Source organism: Chamaea fasciata, unplaced genomic scaffold, assembly GCF_029207755.1.
Source record: "Chamaea fasciata isolate MVZ Bird 193981 ecotype frontalis unplaced genomic scaffold, bChaFas1.0.hap1 SCAF_3, whole genome shotgun sequence".
NCBI lineage: Eukaryota > Metazoa > Chordata > Aves > Passeriformes > Sylviidae > Chamaea > Chamaea fasciata.
In genome coordinates this window covers 87,806,485-87,828,229 of record NW_027094088.1, presented here as the reverse complement: position 1 = coordinate 87,828,229, position 21,745 = coordinate 87,806,485, and the positions used below count along the sequence as shown (strand labels likewise).

The 21,745-nt window shown below is 37.1% G+C and overlaps 1 protein-coding gene across 1 annotated transcript in view; it reads right to left on the bottom strand.

The window, feature by feature from the left end:
* Nucleotides 1–21,745, bottom strand: part of EYS (eyes shut homolog) — a 742,046-nt gene that overhangs the window by 46,815 nt on the left and 673,486 nt on the right. Inside the window, exon 41 of the mRNA XM_066180316.1 lies at nt 4,135–4,307. Coding sequence (XP_066036413.1) covers nt 4,135–4,307 — 173 coding nt within the window. The remainder of the gene's footprint in view (nt 1–4,134; nt 4,308–21,745) is intronic.

The window sequence follows — 21,745 nt, the reverse complement described above, 5'->3', positions numbered from 1 at the left end:
GATTACCAACGGCACCAGGTGTACACTTGTAGTCCTGGTGAATGAACCATTCCTGATTCGCTTGCATTTAGGAGGCCATTACAATTCCACAGTACGATACACTGATATTTACTATTTGAGATTTCTGCATCTTATATATCAAGATTTCTTACACTCAGATGTTTCAAACATACTGATCTTATATTTTACAGACTATAAATCTCCTGGACAAAGCAGGAAATGCCTCCATTCTGTCCTTAGATTGAAGTGTAAACAAAAATAGAAAATGAAAAGAAATAAAGGCTGACTACAGAAATAGTAACAATTTAGCAACTAATCAACTCTGTGATACTAAACACTGGAGGAGATTTATGGTCTGCGAAAAACAAAATGCAAGCAACTTTTTACTAATTTAAATGTGAAAGGAAATTTATCAGACTAAGGGCTTGAATGCTGGCTGCTTTCACACAAATCTACTGAAAAGCCAGAGCTCAATAACTGGACTCAGTTTAAATGATGTAGATCCCTTTATCTGCAGCTTAAAGAAGCGAAGTCACTTGGGGGAATTAATCAACCTGCCCACATAGACATAGTCTCTTTTCCAAAGTGTTGTGCATTGCTGGTGTTCTTCTCCTCCCTTCCCTTCCCCTCCACCCCACCCCCCAGCCAAGTTGGAAGTCAATTCTGCAAATCAACAGTCAAATCCCACCCCTATCCCAGGAGCCACCAGCCCATCAGAGGTGCATCTCCACAGTCCCAGAGGAGCACAGAGCACAACAGCAGTCAGGACCCAGATTAAAGATTCAGAGAAAGGAGAACCTTATCCAGGCCCCTCCCAGGGCTGTCAGGATATCGCATCCTTACTGTCAAGCTGTGACACACCCTATGATGAGTGTGTCACTGGATCGCCTTTTGGACAGAGGGATGTAACTGCCATGGGGTTCAGGACACATTATGGGATGTAGGTGAAGAGCATTTTGGAATAGCAGAGGACTTATGGGTGTCTAAAAGAGGAAATCAGGTGATTCAGGGAGGAACAAGTGTGGAAAACAGATGGATACAGAGAGAGTCAAACATAAATAGATTAGAATGCTTGTCTGGCCATGTCTTCCAACTGTTCAACATGGTCTATACTCTCTTCTGTTCTATATAATCATCCTCCCTCCCCTTGGCCCATTGTGCCATAGCTGTGTAGGTTCTTGAGCGACATTTCAATGTAAAATGGTCAACTTGCAGTAAAAATAATGTGGTCATCCAGTGATAAAAGCAAGAAAAATGTGTAGTGAGAGATAATACATCTTGTTATGCATATTTGGGAAAATGGACATGCTTTTGGAAGGTTTTTTGATGTCTGAAACAAGCATAACATAACAAATAAACTCAGAACTGCTGTTACCAGCCTGCTTAGACTGCAATATACCTCCATCTGATTCAGAAATGTAAGAAAAGTCCTTGTTAGTCCCAGACTTTGTCTATTTTTCCTTTCATATAGATTTGTCTAACAGAGGTTGTTATCTGTCCTTATATTTTTACCTCATTTGTCATATTTAGAATAGTTCTGTAATTTTCTTCACTTTTTTAATGTCATGCATTTCACATAAAATGATGCATTTTTAACTTGTCATATCAAGTAATTTGGTTTTTCTTCTGTTTTTTCTATTTTTTTTCCATTTAATATTAACAATAGTTTTATTGTTACTTTTCTTTACATACATTGCTGTTGTTCTTAGTAGGACTTCCAACCCTTAACAGATGACAGCTGGAGCTCTGTTATGGGGAAGATCTGTATCTGTGGGCTCATTTATGGCTCTGTCCACATCTTTATTTATCTTTACTTTGTCTTTTGCAAATAATCTCTATCAGTAGGAGCAGCAAAGCTGGCATGAAATTGCAATTCTATTTGGTGCATTAGTTATATTCATTTTATCAAATAATCACTGTGACGTCTCACTTGTTCCATGCTGATGAAGGCCTACTATTATTTGATAAACATTTTGATAAACAGCTTTTCTTCAGTGTTTCAGACAAAAAGTAGAAAGCATTAGGTCATAATCTGAGTAGTAGTGACAATATTATTGTGTATCTTAAACAAAAGATGACTAATTTAAAATGTGTGCTTCTATGCTTAATTTTTACGGACCATTTCTTTCTATTAAATTTATTATCTGGGACACATATTTTGTCATAGTAAACAATTAAGTTTGCCTTCTGCTTCTAAAATAATTTTAATTGTTCTACCGTTTTAATTAGGCAATCTATCATTATCTTCAAATATCTCCCTGAAGTATGGCTTTGATGCTGCTAGGGTTATCCATAAGGATACATCCAGCCTCCACTGCATCATGGCATTCTTTCTCCCTTTGTTTTAGAAAATGTGATAAAGGGGCCTCTTGCAACTAATTTTAAGACTTTTGTCTGTGCTCAGTTTATTTCTATTCCTTCTGAATTGTTAAGATACAGTTCAATAAAATAATTTTTCATATTTCAATAATAGTTTCCTATGTTGTCAGCTGATTACGTTAGATGTATACTCTGTCCTGCAAAGCTGAGTGTTTACCATTCTGCTTGCTTATAGTGATGTTCCAGACAGTTTTCCTTTTCCATTCGTTAAGATTATTTTTTCTGTGCTTTCAGAGTCCAGTTTTGTAGCCCAATCAAACGAATGAATTTCTGTACTTTCTCTCAATTTAGACACTCAGTTTTTGCATAGTCTCTCAATTTAGAGACAATTAAATACAAAGAGTTGCAGTAGAGCCTCATTGAACAACTGCAGTGAAAAAAAAATTAGATGATACTCAGTGTTGACAGATGTAAATTGGGGTAGATTACAGAAACAATCCTAGCCTTCAGTACAGAACAGTGGGCTCTGACCTCACCATCGGCTTTCAAAGGAAGAGGTGCTGGAAATTTTAATAATTACTTTCATGAATATATCAGTGTACTCATAAAAGAAAACAGAATGGAAGAATTGGTTAAGTAAGGGCAGAGAGTAAAACAAAAATGTCAAACACCACTGTATAAAGGTGGCATTATCACACCTTGAATATAATACCTTGAATCACCTCTGGAGCCTCATTTTAAAGAGGATGTAATGGAATTGAGAAGGAACAAAGAAATGCAGCTTGGATGACTAGAGATGCAGCAAATGAAGTCCCAGTGTATTGCTACTGTAAACTAGGAAATGTTACAAAAAAGTTATCATACATATTTCATATACTCACCTCTTCTGTTTGCTATCAAGTATCATGGTTAAATGAAAACAGATAAAACATAAATGTTTATCTACTGAAAATTTTGGAAATAAAAATTTAAAATAAGACTTAAATATGTATATGATATGACAAAAACCGACATGATCATTGTTTAATAGTTATTTGAAAAGGCACTTAATGTGCACCACTAAATAAGCTCAGAACCAGTGATTATTTTCTATATATAGGTTTTTCAATCATTACTTCTTGCTGCATTCACTGTTAGGAGAGAGAATACCTTGGATGTTCACACACAGGAATTTCTGACCTAGAACAATCATTATAATCAATGCTCAAGGAATAAAAGTCCTTCCTTTGACAATGTTAGTCAATGTGACCTATTTCCTTTGCTTTATTATTTTCACTTCATCCTGTCTCCTGTTTCACAGCACAGCACTTAGTAAATTTTAAATTGTCCTTCTTTCGGACCTGAAAAATTAATCAAATTATGGTACATGCTGGTATTTTTACAATCCAGAAAGTATTCTTTATACACTTCTTTATAAAAAATGTACAAAGCAATGCTTCTCTAAGCAGAGGAGAAATCAAACTGCTGGAGAAATCAATTTCTCCAAAGGAGCGCTCACTTGAATCTCTCAGTTTTTTTCCAGGTGATTTATTAAAACATCAGATGCCACCTAGAATTTCCCAGCTTTTCTGAGTAAACTCTCAGGTTCTTTGATCCCTCTGTCTACCTTTCTCTGCCTGGAACTTTTATGAACCAACACATGGGAAGGGTAATCAGCTTTGCCATTTTTTGCCTGTGATTGAATTTTGGGCTGTGTTTTCAGGTGGAGAGGTGGGACTTTCAGCGTTTTACCTTCAAAACATTTGACATGTTTCTTACCACAGCTTCCATGAATGATAGAAACTATGACCAATGCATGAAGAAAATGTTTCTTACCATCACTGCAGAGGATGCCAGACCTTCCATATGGACACAAGCAAACAGCATCTTGCCTGGACTTTGGAAAACACGTAGCACCGTTTCCACATGGATTTTCATCACAAGTTGCAAACTGGCAGAGTTTTCCAGTGTAGAGTTTAGGGCATTCACAATACCAATTTTCTTCATCACTGACAAATTTAAATTAAAACAAGCAAACAAAAAAGTGTAAGTACTGAAATGCACTCAAACCAAACAGAATAGGATTTACATTTAGAGCAAATCTGTGGCATCTGAATTATGGTTGTAATACATATCTTTGTTTTTCTAGTGTTCCTAGTATTAGACATGCCCGAATGCCTTATTGGTGACTTGAGAGGACATTTTCTTTTGGGTTTAATTTGATATTTTAATTTTTCTTTCTTTTGCTGGTGAGATATGTGACTTTTCTAATGTCTCACTAGTTATTTGTGCTGCTGCTTTCATAGCATAGTCAAAATAACTGCTACAGGAAAACAGGTCTTCTATTTTGTCTGAAAAAATGAAAGTATGTGAGAATAAAAAATGAAATTTACTAGTTTATTTTGCAAATGGAAACATAATTTGTATATTCAGGTACTACATACAGCTTGTATTTATACAGTAGAATGCAAAAAATCCTGAAATATGAACACTTGCAGTAGTGGTTATATTGAACTTGAAACAGAATAAACAAGTAATATCTCTGCTATCATATAACTTATGTTCTTGGTCACAGAAAGAGTATTAGAATAGGCGAGGATAAAAATAAGTTGCAATCAGTCTTGAGGGTTGATAAAACTGATGTTTAGAAATGTACATATTCTGGTTGTACCAATTTTTTTATAGTATTCAAAGATAGCACAATGACAGATATGGTAGGAAGACCAAAAACAGAGAGGAAAACAAAAGAGTGCAGGACATTACCATCTATAATTTATTATAAATATAATTTCACAAAGGGTCTTATTTGATTTTTCTCGTATATTATGGCTAAAAATAGATGACAGCTAGATAGGTCAGTTCATGTGATTGCTCTGTGTTCATGTACATCCTCAGTATTGAACAGAAACATGTCTGCCTTTTACTTGGAAAGGTCACATGTGCCCGTGGGTACGAATGCAGAAGACATGGTGCATGTTGTATCAAATCACACTCACTGTGGTTTTCCAATAACAGCATAATCATTAGGATGAGCACTGATAAAATTTCAAATACATGTGATTTCTAAAAATTCGTTATCTGCTTATAATATCCATGCAATCAGGTTAAAGAAAACAATCTGGAGCTGAAAGACCTCCTGTATTTTTTTAAAGAAGGAAATAAGTAAGTCTTGTGACAGTCCTTGCTCATAGCAGTTGATTAGTGTGTTCCTAAACTGACCACCCGCAGAGCTGGGGAGTGAGAATCTCAGCTTGAGTGTCTACCGGAATGAATCTCATGAATAATGCCTCCAGACACCTCTGCAAAAGAAAATTGCTATCAGCTGCAATAATAAATTTCTGTGTGTAGCCCATTCTATTTATAGATCCGCTGCAGACAGCAGGAGAGGAATCTAAATGAGATACTGGATTGCTTTCATTTGTGCAGCACTGAGAATCCTGCTTTCAGAGGTTTTAATATCAACACTACATAGTTCAGCTAATTAAAAAAAGCATTAATAAACTGAATTATTCCTGAAAATCTAAAATTATTGGTGATGATTTTTAGTTATCAAATGTATTTCAGTTTGTTTATAGAAGAAAAGGCAGATCATCGCTGCTGACTGCCATAAAACAGACTTTAGTCTTCACCTTTAAGGAAAAAAATTTCATACATTCTTTCAATGACCTGTATATGTCAACATTGGCCATTTCTTTTTAGAGTCTTATTTTTGCTATTGTGGAGAAGGTTTTTATAACAAATTGTGAGTAATTTATGGTTAACAAAATATGGCATTTCACTACTGATGCTGTAACATTCTAATAGCAAAGAAGATTGATTCCTGATAAGGCCTAGAAAACAGTTTTTAAAAAGTTCTACAAAATAATATAAAGCTTGAAAATGCAACAGTTAACTACAGAGAAAGAAAATTATCACATCCATTTCACACAAATTAGTATACAAAGCCCCAAATAACCTATTCTCTTTCAAAGCATGCTGTAAACTGTACTAGGTTAAGAGGACAAGATTTCCCATATTCTGCTGAATTAATCTCAAATGCAAGAAACACATAGTGCTCAAATGACCAAGAACTTCTCCCAGGTAGATTTCATAATTTCATGATGGTCTGCTACCCTTTATAAATGCAAGAAGCAAATGAAAGAGGTAAAAAAATCAGAACAGCAATATCTTTTGCCTATGCTGTACACCTGTGAATGAGTCCAAGAAAAACTAATTGGATAATTACATACATGAGCTGAAGAAAATTAAAAACAAGGAAAATACTAAATTTTTGGAGCTGAAGAACAAGAAACAAATTTGGAGTGTTTTGCTGAAATGTGTTATATGACCATGTTAGTGTTTGAGTTCAGATCTAGAGCATGCTTTTGCAGACAATCTCCTGGCTGTCCTCTGTTGAAATTCCTTGTTCCATATTGTGTCTCTAGAGTACATAAACTGATTTTCTTTCTGATGAACCTGCACCAGAAGATTGCCTCACACCTCAGCTTGCTTCAGCTGTATGGACTCAGCATTCAGACCCAGACCAGGTCTAGTGTGAGTCAAAGCTTCTTGAAACATGGATAATGGGGATGTTGGGTCCTCAGCACTAATTGGTTTGACCTCCAAGTCTTTGCCTATTGAACTACATTACCTACTAATATGGATGCAGATTTATAAGCCATCAAAAGAAAATAATGCAGCCATGGTGTATGTTACACACACAAAAAAGTCCAGATTTTACATTAGAGCACTGACAAACTCCAGGAGTTAATAGAGAAAACAAACAAACAAAACCCTAACTATTCAGAATCATATGAAGGAAGAAAGAAAGAAACAGTGAGAGAAAATGGGAGAAAAGACAGAAATAGTGTAGTAAAGGAGTGAAAGAGACAAGAAGAGTATTTCTAGAGCACCATCAGCTCATGTGTCCAGGCTTATGATACAGGGAAAAAAAGTGTAGGGAAAATGGACTATTCTCTGATAATCTTATAATCCTCTGAAATGGTAAGGGATATATTTTGTATTACCATTTCCCATGTTACAATATTCCTTTGATCTTTGGTTTAGATATTAGACTGGAAAGAAAGCCACCAAGAAATATTTGCATGATATGACATGGTATTGGTAATTCAGTAATACAATTTCTCTCCTTGACTCAATGCTGTATCAGTGACCTGATTAAATGAATTCAAAGTTTTCTATAAAATTGACAGCTTTGGGATTCCAACACAGGTTGTGGTAACTTATTTATTTTAAATATTGCACAATACAGAGGAGACTGGATTGTAATACATTAGCAATCCAGTCACAGCTGTATTTAACCAGCCGTTAAAAGCCTGCTTTTGACTTAAATAAATTGTTTTATAAAGAAAAGATTATGATTTCACTTTACAATGTGTCACAGATATCATCTGTACTCTATAGACACAGTGTTGTGTTTGCCCAAAGCAGAGTATATTTTTCTATAATCCTGTGCTTTTTCCATCTCTAAAATGGGAGTACAATGAAAGCACTGTACATGCCCTTTGTGTAGTTTTATGCAAGAGGGTTTCCCTGAAAGTAGGCACACTCAACACCCTTTAATCATGATCCTTAAGGTCCCTTCCAACACAAAGCATTCTATGATTCTATGATTCCATGGTTGTACTGTGTATCACAATGGGTTCAATATTTGATGACATTGGTTCTTTTAGTGCTCTCATTATATTATCTGTAATGAAGCTACGGAAGTAGGAGGGAACTGCTCCTTCAGTCAATAAGTAGTAGATGTAATTCAATTTATTTTCAAGCTGTTACTATTATGTTTTCCTAGCACTCTTTTGTTTAAAATTACTAGAAAATGAAAGGACTATCATACTTTTCTAGTTAAAGCTTTAAGTTGAACTATGCTTCATGCAAAGATTCATTAAACTGCTTCCCAGAAAACATCAGCATAATGCAAAGGCAATTACAATCTTCCTTTGAAAGCTTTGTGTAATAGATAAAATCCACAAAAACTCACTGCAGCCAGAAGGATAACCTTATCTCATCAATAATCTTAAAAGTATCAAAGGACAATATATAAAGGAGGGGTTTCTTCCTTGTGCACAGCAGGTGCTTTTTGGCATATAATATATCTGCCAATCTTTCCTTCTGTTATACAGCTCCCAAAATCAATTCAGCTTTCATGCTGCTTTAATATTTTTTGCTCAGGTTTCCTCAATTACAGTATCTTGTGTAGCTTTGAATGCTTTTGTTATCTTTACTGTTTTGAATCATTTTTCCCCCTGTCTGGAAGCATTATTCTGCAAGTTCTGTCAGTTCACTTTAATTTGCTTTTCCTTTCACTGAAAGCATTTGTGTATTGGGTTTGTGTGATCAGGTTTTGGTAGTGGCAGGGACCTACTGGAGTGGCTTCTGTGGGAAGCTGCCAGAAGCTTCTGCCGTGTCCAATAGAACCAAATCCAGGTGGCTGGGAGATGAAAATGCCACTGGCCAAGGCCAATTCCATCAGCAATGATTGCAACACCTCTGGGATAATGCATATAATGTACAAGAAGTAGGAAAGAAGCCCTGGCAGCAGCCCATGCTGGAGCAGGATCCTGGCAGGACCATGGCCCTGTGGAGAGAGGAGCCGTGCTGAAGCAAGTTTGTTAAGACTTGTGTCTCTGTGCCTGGAACACACACTGGAGCAGTTCCTAAAGTACTGCAGCCTATGGGGCCTTCCCACATTGAAGAAGTTCATGAAGGACTGTTTCCTGGAATCCCACACTGGAGCAGGAGAAGAGTGAGGAGCTCTCCCATTGAGGAAGAAGGAGCAGCAGAGACTTGTGATGAAATGACTGCAACCCACACTTCCCATTCCCCTGTGCCACTGTGGGGGTGGAGGTGGAGAATTTGGGAATCACGTTGAGGCCAGAAAGAAGGAATGGGTGAAGAAAAGGTGATATAAGATTTGGTTTTATGTCTCTTTACCCTACTCTGATTTCATGGGTAATAAATTATTTTTCCCAAGTTAAGCCTATTTTGCCCCATGACAACTTTACCCATGAGCCTTTCATTATCTCCTCTCCCTTGTTCAGCTGAGGAGGATAGAGCAGCTCTGGTGGGCACCTGGTGGACAGCCAGGCTCAGCCCACCAAAATTTTTCAAACTGCTTTTTTTTTTAATATACAGGCTTTCTTTAAACCAAGACCAAATCACTTGTGAATTAAGTTGAATTAGAAGACTCATAGGGAAAATGTTTTGAGATTGGTTGGGTACACTCATGGAGGAATTAAAATTTACTTTGGGGCAGAGTTATACTGATTCTATCACACACTAAATAGGCTCACACTTTAAAATGATATTTCTGAATTATTCGATTTAGATTAAAATATTGGATAAGTTAAGCTTTGAACTTGCAGGGCATCATCACCTTCCTATGGTGATTTTCCTTGTTCACCTAATTTCTTATACTTCCTGGCAATTGAAATGTAGAGCCTTCTCTTCAATCCTAGGTACCTCCTCATGTCTTAATTTCAAATCAGTCTCTGAGATTTTTGTCTCTAGCTCAAAAAAATGGAGATAATTTTGCCATGTGCACATAGCACAGTGTAATATTTACTGATAAGAATTTATGCTTATAAACATATAAAATGTATTTAAGCTATGAATGGAAATAGCTATTACTAAAGGCTCTATGAAAAGCCGACAACATCACAAGTGACCAGGTAAACCACAGCTGCTTTGAACTGATGAAAACTTTACCATTCACTTTGGATACTCCCCTTTCTAACTATCCTAAAAATAAACACAAGAGAGAAATTCTGAAGGAATGAACTTCATGGAGGAAAACCTGAATAAAGTCTTTCTCTGATGGTTCGTTTTTCCTCATTGAATATTCAACTTATTTTTCTCAGTGATTGCCAAAAGAACCTTTGTACGTTCATTTCTTAATGAAAACACAAAATTGGGTGCACAGGCATATGCCCTGCTTTGTGTCTGAACAGCTAACAGACCCAGAAGGTGGGTCAAGAGCCACAGCTCAGAAAGAGCAAGCCCCCATGGACAATGCTTTTCCATGGAAGGGAATGACTGAGTAATACTTACACAATAATATTTTAGCCTTTATCAGAAAGTTGTATTGCTCCACTTTGCCGGTAAATCTTGTACACAGTTTCTGATATTTAAATCCTATTTGTTGTCTATCCATGGGCCTTGAGAGCTTTTTTTTTTTTTTCCTTTTTTTTTTTTTTTTTTCTTTTCTGATTCTTTAAGTTAAGAAAGGAGAAGATAATATTCCTCCACACAAATCATGTCTCAAAGAAGTAAGCATTTGCTGAATAGCATCTGTATTTCAACAGTGGCCAGTGAAATGTAACCAACCCCTGGTTTCTTCAGACTATGCATTACAGAAAATATGATTCTATAATAACATATACTAATGTATATTAAAAATGTATTTGTACCATGTCATGGTAGCTAACATTTTAAAAATGCACCACTGATCTAATCAGTAAAAATAGCACTACAGAGGACTTTTACACATTTTTTGAAAGAGTATTTGAGCTCTAACTAAAAGTCATTGTCAACAGAAAATATTTTTTAAACCTCAAATGAAATTAATCAATTACTACCTATACAGCATACCAGACTGTAGCCCCTAAAACATCAAATCCTAGGAATGTTGTAGGCTGAGTTAATTTCTATTAACATCTGTATCTAGACCATATGATATGATATGATATGATATATGATATGATATGACATGACATGACATGACATGACATGACATGACATGACATAATATAATATAATAAATATAATATAATATAATATAATATAATATAATATAATATAATATAATATAATATAATATAATATAATATAATATAATATGATATGAAGCTTGAGGTGATCTATGAATGACACAAAGAATTGCATTTGCCATATATTCTACAGATTTATTGCTTACAAAAGGTGGTAGATTAGCCAAAATTCCTTGGATGGTGCAAATTAGATAACACAAGTTTCCTTACCAATGACCAAGGTGATTTCTTTGCCTCAGAAGGTAATTCAAATCTGTGTCTTTTCAATTTGTAGTTTGACTGTCCAGAGATTTAGCTCTGATACAGATAAGCCCTAGAGATTTAAATAAGACTCTGGGAATTTCCCAAATAGCTTTTTTCAGCCTTCAGACAAGCACATCATCAGTTACAAGATGCGACTGAATTGTAAGGTCATGTTTGAAGAACACTGGTTTTCAGGAATCACCTCACATCTATTGGTACATAAAATCCAGAGTTAAATCTTATCTCAGCCCAACAGTGGTGTTTCATCACTGGAGTGAGTCTAATTACACCGTAAGCATGGAATGTGTGATGCTGAAATCCAGAGAAGGAAAAAAAAAATCTATGCACCCTAGACCTTTGTGTTTCTTAGAACAAGACTAGGCAAAATTGGCCTCCATTGGGCACTGAAACCTGTGCTGAGTGTAGTATAAAGACTTCCCATAAAAATAAAATAGCATTTTTCTGTAGTTGCAAAAAAATCCCATCTCTTAAAGCTTCTAAGTGTCTATCCCCTGTCTCTCTCTCTTATATTTTTGAGATTCACTTTCTTCCCCATGCAGTTCAAACATTTTCTTCTGCTGTTGGGAATAAAAGAGAAAAAGAAATCCCCAACACTGTTTCCTTTCTCATCCTTTCTCTGGAGTACCACCAGCACTCAGAAGGAGCAAGAAATTCCTGCATCATAGGATTTTTGTTTATACTTTATTTGAAGTGTAGGAGGCTAAGGAAAACTTCATTCCATTTGTCTATGCCTCTAACAAAATTTCTACAATTAATTCAATCTAAGCTCTTTCTTCAAATGACATCAAAGGTAGGTCACTAGAAAAACTGGAAACAAAAAGCAGCTAGAAAAGTAAGTGTGTGTGAAGGAGCAAACCTTGACCACTCTGTCACACTTTCCTCCTACTAAAATGAAAGGTAATGTAGAGGAGAGTGCACAAAGCTTTTGCAGATAGTAATTGCTTAAGCTTGGACAACTAATTGAACATGAAAAGGACAAAAGAAGTACTGAGTAGTAGAACTACTGCAAATATTGTCTGAAGTGAAAAGTTAGCAATCACCGTGTACTTTCAATTTTGTTACAATATGCTCTTTATCAATAGCTTGAGTTGTTCTGTCTTGTAGGTTGACCTTTGGCTGCTGCCTCAGCTCTGAATTTCACACATTCCTCGATGATGGCTATGACTTACGAAGGATATGAAATGCCCTAAAAACTGTAAAATCAAATACTGAGTATTGGCATTTTTCAAATGTGCAAGAACTGTAGCTGTTACAGTTGTCCAATTGCTGAGAATTAACACAGTTGGTGACACACCCAGAGAATCTGATCCAAAGTGCAACAGAAGAAGCCTGATTTGCAGCTGATCTTTATAAATGGTACAAAAGGCCATTTGTGCGTCATTTTTTCAAGTAGACCTATCTTTAATCTCTCTCTAGCTTGTACTCAAGGGGTCAGATGAGTCAGGTCATCTGACTTATTTGCAGCAAAAGCTAAATCATTATCTTGAAAAAGAAAAACACAGGAGAATGTACAATAGAGGGAAACAGTTGCATTGTGACATCATTAGCAGTACTGTTATTTGCTTTCCAATTCCCTTCAGAGAAACAGAGCAGTTTCTCTTGATATCATGATGCTGACCCATTTCTTTATATTTATGTAGACGAATAACAGGAAGTTATTCTGTCAATCTGGCTCTTTTGGCTATAAAACCTTGTAAATTTTGGGGAATGAAAATAAGCAGTTCTTTTAAATAAGGCACTTGAATTTATAAATGAATAATTAAAAAAAACCTAGATTAAGATTAGAAAAGCATGTGTAACAATCTGCATTTAATCATAAAGGATTTTAGAGTAGTTTTGTCTATAAAGCAGACAAAAGATTTCCTGTTATTTTCTGGGCATAGAGTGTCTATAACTAAGATTTAGCAAGGCAGTGCCTGTGATAATATTAACTTTTGAAGGTAAATGAGTTTCTTAACACCTTCTGAACACTTTTTAATTTCCAGTGTGCATCAGCATGATGTCTGTCCATGTAAAATGAAGGTACTGGAGCAGTTGCTAGTGACAATCTGATATTACACTGTGTCATTCTAGTGTCTGAATATTTTACAGATACTGCTCTTCACTGCTGGATGGAGTGAGTGGTGCTCCAACCTCTAGTACCTGCTGTACTCTTCTGACAAAAACACTTCTGATTCAGTAGCAAAAATGGTGATTTGAAAAGTGTATCCATATATTTTGCCATAAAGTTTTGATGTGTCTGTGTCTACATAGCAGAATGAAGACCCCATGGAAGTGGAATTAGACATATTTGACTTTATTGTAATTAGCACTGCTACCGCTACCATCTTTAGTGAACACATGATGGGATGTTTCATTCATTCTGCTAATTCTTCAAGGAAAATACTGTTTTTTGCAGTTTACTAGCATGTATTGATATTATTACTCATTCAATCTTCATGAAAACTACCTTAGTTCTGCCTTTTTACAATGATTATCTCTTCATTTTGCTTTATAGGGATGTCCGCTATGTATCCATAGAAACAAGCACAGAATGAACTGCAATGCCTTGTGGTCACGTTTGTTTTGAAGTTACCACATAAAGGAAGTAAGAATGCCTTATTAAAAAAAAAAAAAAGAAAAAAAAAGAAAGAAAAGAAAAAAAGAAGACAGAGCTCTAATGCAGGGAGAGGAAAGAGTACATTTTAACCCTTCCTGCATACTTCCTTTGGTCAATTTCTAACGAATATGTTACAAAGCCATATTGGCTGCAATATTAATGAAGGGATTTCTTCCTTCGTTCTTTCCTATTCATTGATATCAATGCTCCTATAAGTGAAATGCACATTAGAGTTAGTAAGGGCAACTAACACCTCAGTTTGGCTGTGAAAGAGACAATCTGTTTGTGGTTGAAGAATGATTTAGCAATTAGAGTACATGCTTGGAGTTTTCCCAGGCTTTCAAGTTCACTTGACCAAATTATGACAGTACTACCAAAACCAGGTGATTTTGAAAATCACAGCTTTTCACACATTGTAACACAAAAAGGCATACTTAAAATCAGAAATTTATTTTCAATTCTGAATTAAAAGTAGGTGAACTGGAATTCCATTCTCTATTTTTGGACTGCTTTGCTTTAATATTGGAGATTTATTGACAAAAGGTAACGCCCACATACCAACTAAACATCAGTTTTCCCAATTTCTGCCGAATGCCTCTTCAAAGGTAGGGGAAGATTATGCCAGTTGTTCTGGTTATACTCATTATTCCTGGTTCAGAACAACAGACTCTTTCATGCTTCCACTGCTGACTTCAATGTTCTTAATTTCTAAAGAGAAGGTGAAAAATGCTCCCAGAAAGCTTCCAAGATACTTGGGTACTTAAAGGCTCACCTAAAACAGGGCCTGCAGTCCAAAAGTTAATTCAAACCTGTACCATAAATTTCCCTAGAATCCTGAGAACTTGATAGAATCTCAGGTTACGTAACTTTTTTTTTTACAAATGCAAAATTTAAAAATACAAGTGTCATCTGTGCTATCCAAATTAATTACACAACTCAAAAATGAAAATATTTTCTTTGTTAACAGATTCCGTTTTCTGATGTGCAGGGGTTTTCTACAGCCTTTTTAAGACATTCAGAACTGGAAGGTAGTTCCCCGGAGTCAAGATCCTACCACATCTGAATAACTTTCACATCAAAGAATGTTTCTCTTGAAGCTCCCACGTGTAACTGAGTTTCCAACATAATAGTGTTAAACCTGTGGAAGGGTCAGACCCCGGTGTGAATGTTCAGCTTGTCTGAACCAGATGACTGGTTTCATGAGGATCATAATCTTTAACACAATGGCAGATGCTTTAATGCAGACAGTGATCTCTATGAAACCACTTAGGAACTACAGAAGCTGGTAAAAAAGCTGAATTTTTTGATGCATGTTCTTCTTCTCTTTGAAAAAAAAAAATCTTGCTTTACTCAATGTCATGTAATTCTGAAAAGTTAATATTAAAAAATATACTGTTGCGTGACAAATCAGGAGGATGTGGTACAAATCAAATTACTCCAAAATCAAAATAAGAAATATTAGATTTGCCTGCAGAGTTGATAATTACATTTTTTTTGTGTTTTGGATATTGAAGAAAAGGGTGCTATAAGGTGGGAAATCCTACTGATGCACAGCTACCATTGGACTGCATACTCTGCCATATATAGCTTCTGTACTAAGTTGATGGGCACTTAGGGGTAGAAAAGCAGTAAATGAAATACTATAACCAAAAACAAATATAGTTTTTAATTTGCTTTCCTTTAAAATGCTTTAAATTAAATGCGTAAAATCCTAACTTTATTAGCATTCACTTAGAACATTTTATATGTGATCAGTGTAGTAGTGGAATATCATAACCACTGATATAGATAGGCCAGTTTGACATTGTATCATCTGTGAAATAAGGTCTTTAAGTGATCTTTCACCAGAACTGATATAAACCATAGTTGATTATAAACACTTATTAGTGTTTATTATTTTCTGCGGAACTCATCAAACATAAGATCAACCCTGGAGTTAACTAGTATATTCTATTATATGATGAGCAAATCCCTTTAAAATCTTACTTTCCTATTGTACCTATGCTACTATTTCTTTTTAAAAGTGTTAAAGAGATGAGCAACTGAACTGTTTTAAAATATATTAATATTCGTAATATTTTCATTTGTCAAGCTGCAATAAAAATTATCTCACAGTGATGTTTGTGGGATGGGGTTCTCTGGCAGAGGTTTCTGCTAACACAGCTGAACAGACAACATTTCCACTGGGATTGAATCTGCATGATAATTGTGGAAAAAGCAGAGTAAAAACAGTTTGTGTTGCAGTTGTTGGCTTGAGTCATTCAAGATTTTACAGTGCACAAAATAATTTCTGGCAGAAATTCCTGTAACTCATATGGCTACTCTTAAGCGTATTTTCTGTGTGTAATATAATTCTGTGTCTTCTAGTATTGTCTAAAGCAATTTGTGCCAACGTATCATTTATGTACTTCCTGTGTTCCAGCACTTTCTGTTAGACTGGAAATTGCAGTACTGGAGAAATGGAGTGATTCATTACTCTTGTGTTTCTATGGTAAGATTTTCTGCTGCTGTAATTGTTCAGTTCCACAGGTGGTAGCTATGGCAGCATCGCTTGTGCAGAGAGAAAACCATGCAGCTTCAGATGTTTTAAGGAAGGTTAAGTTTTTTATTGTTAAAAGCAGTACTATACAGCACACTACCTATATATGGAATTAATTACACTGCTACCGTTAAAGACTAGCTCATGCACAGTGGAATTATCTGTAATAAATGCTAAAACTAGAAAAAATAGATATGGAGTGATTTTAGTAAATAAAGAATACCTGAAGCTGTATATGAATAGAAGTTATAAGAGAAAGATACATTTAAAACTGGTTGATATGGCTTTAAAAAGTATGTAATATACATAACAGCAAGAAAGATATTGGTGTATTTGTCCACTTTATCTAAGGGTCACCTTTATCTCCAAAGTGGTGCAGTTATACCCCAAACAGGTAAGCTAAACTGTTTTACACAGGACTCCATAAATCTCAAATTTTAGGGAAGACAAGAAAACCCTATTTTATGAAGCTCTTTTAGCACTCCATTTGTTATTTATCAAATATCTTTTTGTATACACAGCTAAGCCAACATGATTCAGTAAGATGCAAAGAGCACTAGAACCATGAATTCATCTATGAATCACGAGCATAAATCACACAGGATCACAAAAGGTACATTAATCACTCCTTCCTCCTACGTCACCACCTGCCAGGGGATGGCCACTAATGTGCACTCTCTCATTCTTAAAGAGTTGCAGGCAGTGCCTGAAATAGTATTATGTCCTATTTTATGAAGGTTAAGTATCCTGGAGAAAAGACATCATTCTCTTACTACCCAAGCTATTAAAAGGCTTCGTCCCTCATTCATCATAATTTTAACGAATACTTTGCTCTGTAGTCACGGTGCTCTCCTGCCTGCCAGGAAATGCAGCCCTATGAAGACAAGAGTGTAACCTCAGCACATTCCCACCACCTGTCATGGTGCAACAGCAGAGCTTTGCAAATGCACACCAGAGACCCTGTGAAAAAACCCCCAAACACAATTTATTGCAGCCAATCTGATGACAAGGAAAAAAAAAAATCCCTTCCCACTGTCCCAGAAGAAATTAACTCAATGTTCACAGAGGCTCGCAGGATGCACAGCTGTGCTCTGACCTATCAATGAAAACCAGTGATCTTGCAGCAAGAGCGGTGGCTGATGAGGCAATATGACACATGCTTTGCTTCATGAGATTTGAAAAAGAACTGGTGATCTGAGTCATTTTTGACATGTCTCATCAACTCACCGGAGAAACTCAGAATCCTTCCTTCAGGCAGGCAAAGCTATACTCCCTTTTAGCTAACCTGACATGTATTCTTGAAATAGAATATTTTTGCTTCAAAAAACTGAGCTGTGGCCAAGCACAGTGACACCAGGCTATGCCCTCTCCCCTGAAAAACAGTACAGGATAGCAGAAGCACACACCATTTTTTCTTTTACTACACTGGTAATGTTTCCAATTCTGCACTATTATGAGCAGCAAAGATAGACGAGGTGAAAAGAGGTGTAACAGATCTGAGTATCAGGCCCTCAATGTTTATTCCAGCTAGCTGTATTGGAAAGAGTTAATTTTCTGCAAAGCAGAAGGTGTGGCGCTATATTGTGGATTTGAGACTGAAATAGTGTTAAAGTGTCAATGTTTATCTGCTGCAAGCAGTGCTTACTCAGCATAAGGTTTTATGTTTTCTCACTCTGAGCAGGCTGGGAGTGGGCAAGAAGTTGGGAAGGGACTCCATCAGCACAGCTGACCTGAACCGACCAAAGGAATATCCCATAATCTAAAGGACTGTGCTCAGCAGTGAACCTGGGAGTCATCTTTCCAAATTAGCTGTTGCTTGGAAACTGGCTGGGCATTGGTCTGCTGGGGACAAATGACTGCTTTTGCATAATTTGTTTTTTTCCTTTGATTCTCTTCATTTATTAAACTGTCTTTATTTCAACACACCAGTTTTTTTCTTGTTTTTGTTTTTGTCTTTCCATTTACCCCCATCCTTCTGGAGGTAAGTGAGTAACTGGGCCGGGGGTTGCCTGCTGGCCAGGCTGAACCCACCCCACTGAGTAAGCGACAAATTCCAAATGTGTCTGGGATCTGCCATGTCAAGAAAGGCAAACAGGCACTCTCCAGAACTTTGCATTTGGCTAGCTACTCAAGGACAAATGATCTGGCCCAAAGACTGGAAAATCTGGACTTTGCAAGGGACATTAACTTCCAGCAATTCTGCGTTTTGATAACAACAGACATTCATCAGGGTGAGTTCACTAGCAGGTCAAGATTTGTGTGACAACCAGGCTGCAAGGCATTTAATCGAGAAATAGAGAGTAGAAATGCTGCATATCCCTAAAGGCTTTCATACTCGACTTTGAATTTGTTCCTGCTGGTCCACAGCAGACTCCTTGCCCAGATTCTGTGATGGCAAATGCAGAAAATCCACTCCCCGTGAATCTGTACAAATCCCAGGAGCTGTGAGTATGTCCTTGGAAGTGACACTGAGGGCGTCTGAGCAGCCTTCCTGGGCTGGAAATATGTGGGGACTTTTTTTGTTTTTCCTGTCGTAGTCCTTGAAATCCAGGAACAAAAAGAACCACAAGGGGAGGCATGCTGCATGCGATAAAGGGATACCATTGTCCTGTCTCTGACAGTGGACATCTCACAAAAAAGGGTAGTTTCAATGCGACATTGACACTCATCATCTCATGACCTGCAGCAAAGGACATCTTGAGACAGAGGTGTTTCACAGTCCTTAACAGATTTTTTTTTCCCCTATGTGAACATGTCTGATCACTTTATAAACCTATGTCAACTTTGAACATCTACATTGTGTTGCATTATTGCCCTGCTTATGCATGAAATATTTCTTATAATCTACCTCTGTTCTCTTTGGATTTTTGTCTCCTTTTTTACATGATGTATGCAAGTTTTTCCATTAGAAGACAAATAATTAATGTATGTTTGTTTCTTATGTCTTTCTTGATGTTGTAGACATGTCACTGTTCAAACATCCCTTTCCCACACCAGAAAACTTCAAAGTAATCTGGAAAAGATTCCATTTCAGCCATCATCATTCTCTCTTCTTTTCCTTTAACCTTACCACTAGCCTTTTTGAGAAAAAAATGATAAAATTAATGAGAAGTAATGGAGCCTTACCAATCAATATTTATGTATCATGACTTTTTTCCCCATCACCTTCTAAGGATTTACTCTTCACTTTCATAATTGTTACTGAGCACCGAGCTGGTGCACTTCATTGATTATTCAGAAATAGCTTCAGAGAATATTATAACCTATAATGTTCCAGACCCTTTCCTGGGGGGTAGGTGCTGGTTGAGAGCCTACCCTTCCATTTGGACAGTTATGATCTTCCCCTCTTTCAATGTGTTTTACTCCTCAGTATGATTTAATTTATAATCATTTTACATACACATTTATTTATTGTATTTATTATCCCCAATGTAGAACCTAGACAAGATCAATCTCTTGGTGCTGTGGCATCCTGAAGCAATTTTTGAGCTGGTGAAACTTGTTGGCAATGGTGCCTACGGGCAGCAGTTTTTCTTCCTGTCAGAGAAGAGGAGGAAATGAGGACATGGGAGGGAAAAAAACACGGAGGCATCAAGTTCAGTGTGAAAATAAGGGGAGGAGGTTCTCCAAGCATCAGAGCTGAGATTCCTCTGCAGGCCTTGGTGAGGACCATAGTGAAACAAACTGTCCCTCTGTAATCCATGAAGTCCATGGGGGATGCAGGGATCCACTCACAGTCCATGGGAAAAGTGCTCATGCTAGAGCCGGTGGATGCCGAGCAGGAAGAAAGCTGTGATCAACTGAGAGACCCGAATAGATAGAAAGAGCCCCTGCTTTCAGAGATAGAGAAAAAGAGCCCTTACTTCCAAACTAGACCAGCCTATCCATAAAAGGCTTCACCCTGTGGAAAAGTGACCCACACACAGGAGTTTTGAGGAGATTGTTTTCCCACGGGAGGGGTCCCATGGCATAGCAGAGAAAAACTTCTTTCCCTGATGGAAGAAAAGAAGATCTCAAGTGACAAACTGACCAAAAACCCCATGGCCTGTCTCCCTGTGTTGTCAGTAGGAAGGAGGGAGGGGCGGGGGGGGGAGCGGTGGTAGTGGTGGAAAGGTGTTTTACAGGCTTATTTTACTTATCATTATTCTCCTCGGACTCTGTTAATAATGAATTTACTTCGTATCTTTAAATTTGAACCTATTTTGCCCTTAGAGTGCTCTTCTCCCAATTTTTATCTCAATTCACGAGCCCTCCATTAATATTCTTCCCTTTCCTCTGCCCAACTATAGCAGAAGAGGATGAGCAAACAACTTTCATGAATGACTGGCATTTGGTCAGTGTCAAACTCCAACAGCCATGGGTCAGCCTTTAGAGGTAAAGGATTGGATAATATCAGCAAAATGTCATAGTGGACCTTGAGCAGGGCCAAGAACCAAAGGGCAGCAGAAAAAATTGTAAGGATGGCCTACTTACCATGAACTTTAGGGAAGATAGCAAACCTCTGTACCTAGTGAGCCATGTCCTAATTCTTCGTCATAAGTGGAATAAGGTTTTTTTTGGTTTTTTTTAATACTTCAAATTCTTGAATATGAAGGAGAACAAGTAAGCAATATTAATGTCTAGACACATGCTTATGCTGGGTTAAGTGATGTCTCTGTTGTAGTGTAGTTGCAATTTTGTAAGGACTTAAGGATCACAGGTGCCTTTCTCAAACACTGTTAAGACCCCAGAAGGACTTTGCCATGAGATAAGCACAGAATGGAGCAACAGGATAGTGCTAACTTCAGACCTGGCAGAAGCAAGGTCTGGTTAGCACATCCTGGGTAACACATCCAGACAAAAATTCCCACTGTGGCAAACTGTGCAACTTCTTGTAGGCCTATCACCAGTCAAAGAAAGATGACCCCAAGTGGTGGGGCAGATGGCACCTGTGACCAGCAGTGACCACTGAAGTCCCCTTGAATATTCCTCTCTGGATACCTGCAACTTGGACTGTAAGTTAAGGCACCACAATGGGAACTTGATAAGATAAAGATAGAGATAAGATAAAGCTACTAATATCTCTATGCTCTCTCAGACCTAGGGAGAGGTTGACAAGGTTGGGGTGGGGGAGAAGAATTTATTACTGATAGCGGACACAAAGAATGCAGAATTTAGAGGGCACAAGGAAAGTAAGCTCAGGAACTGTACTGAATCATCTCTGATTGGTTACAAGGTAATTCCATAGAGGGGAGGTCACGACCACCAACTCATGGCCCAGTGACCCAATAATGAATT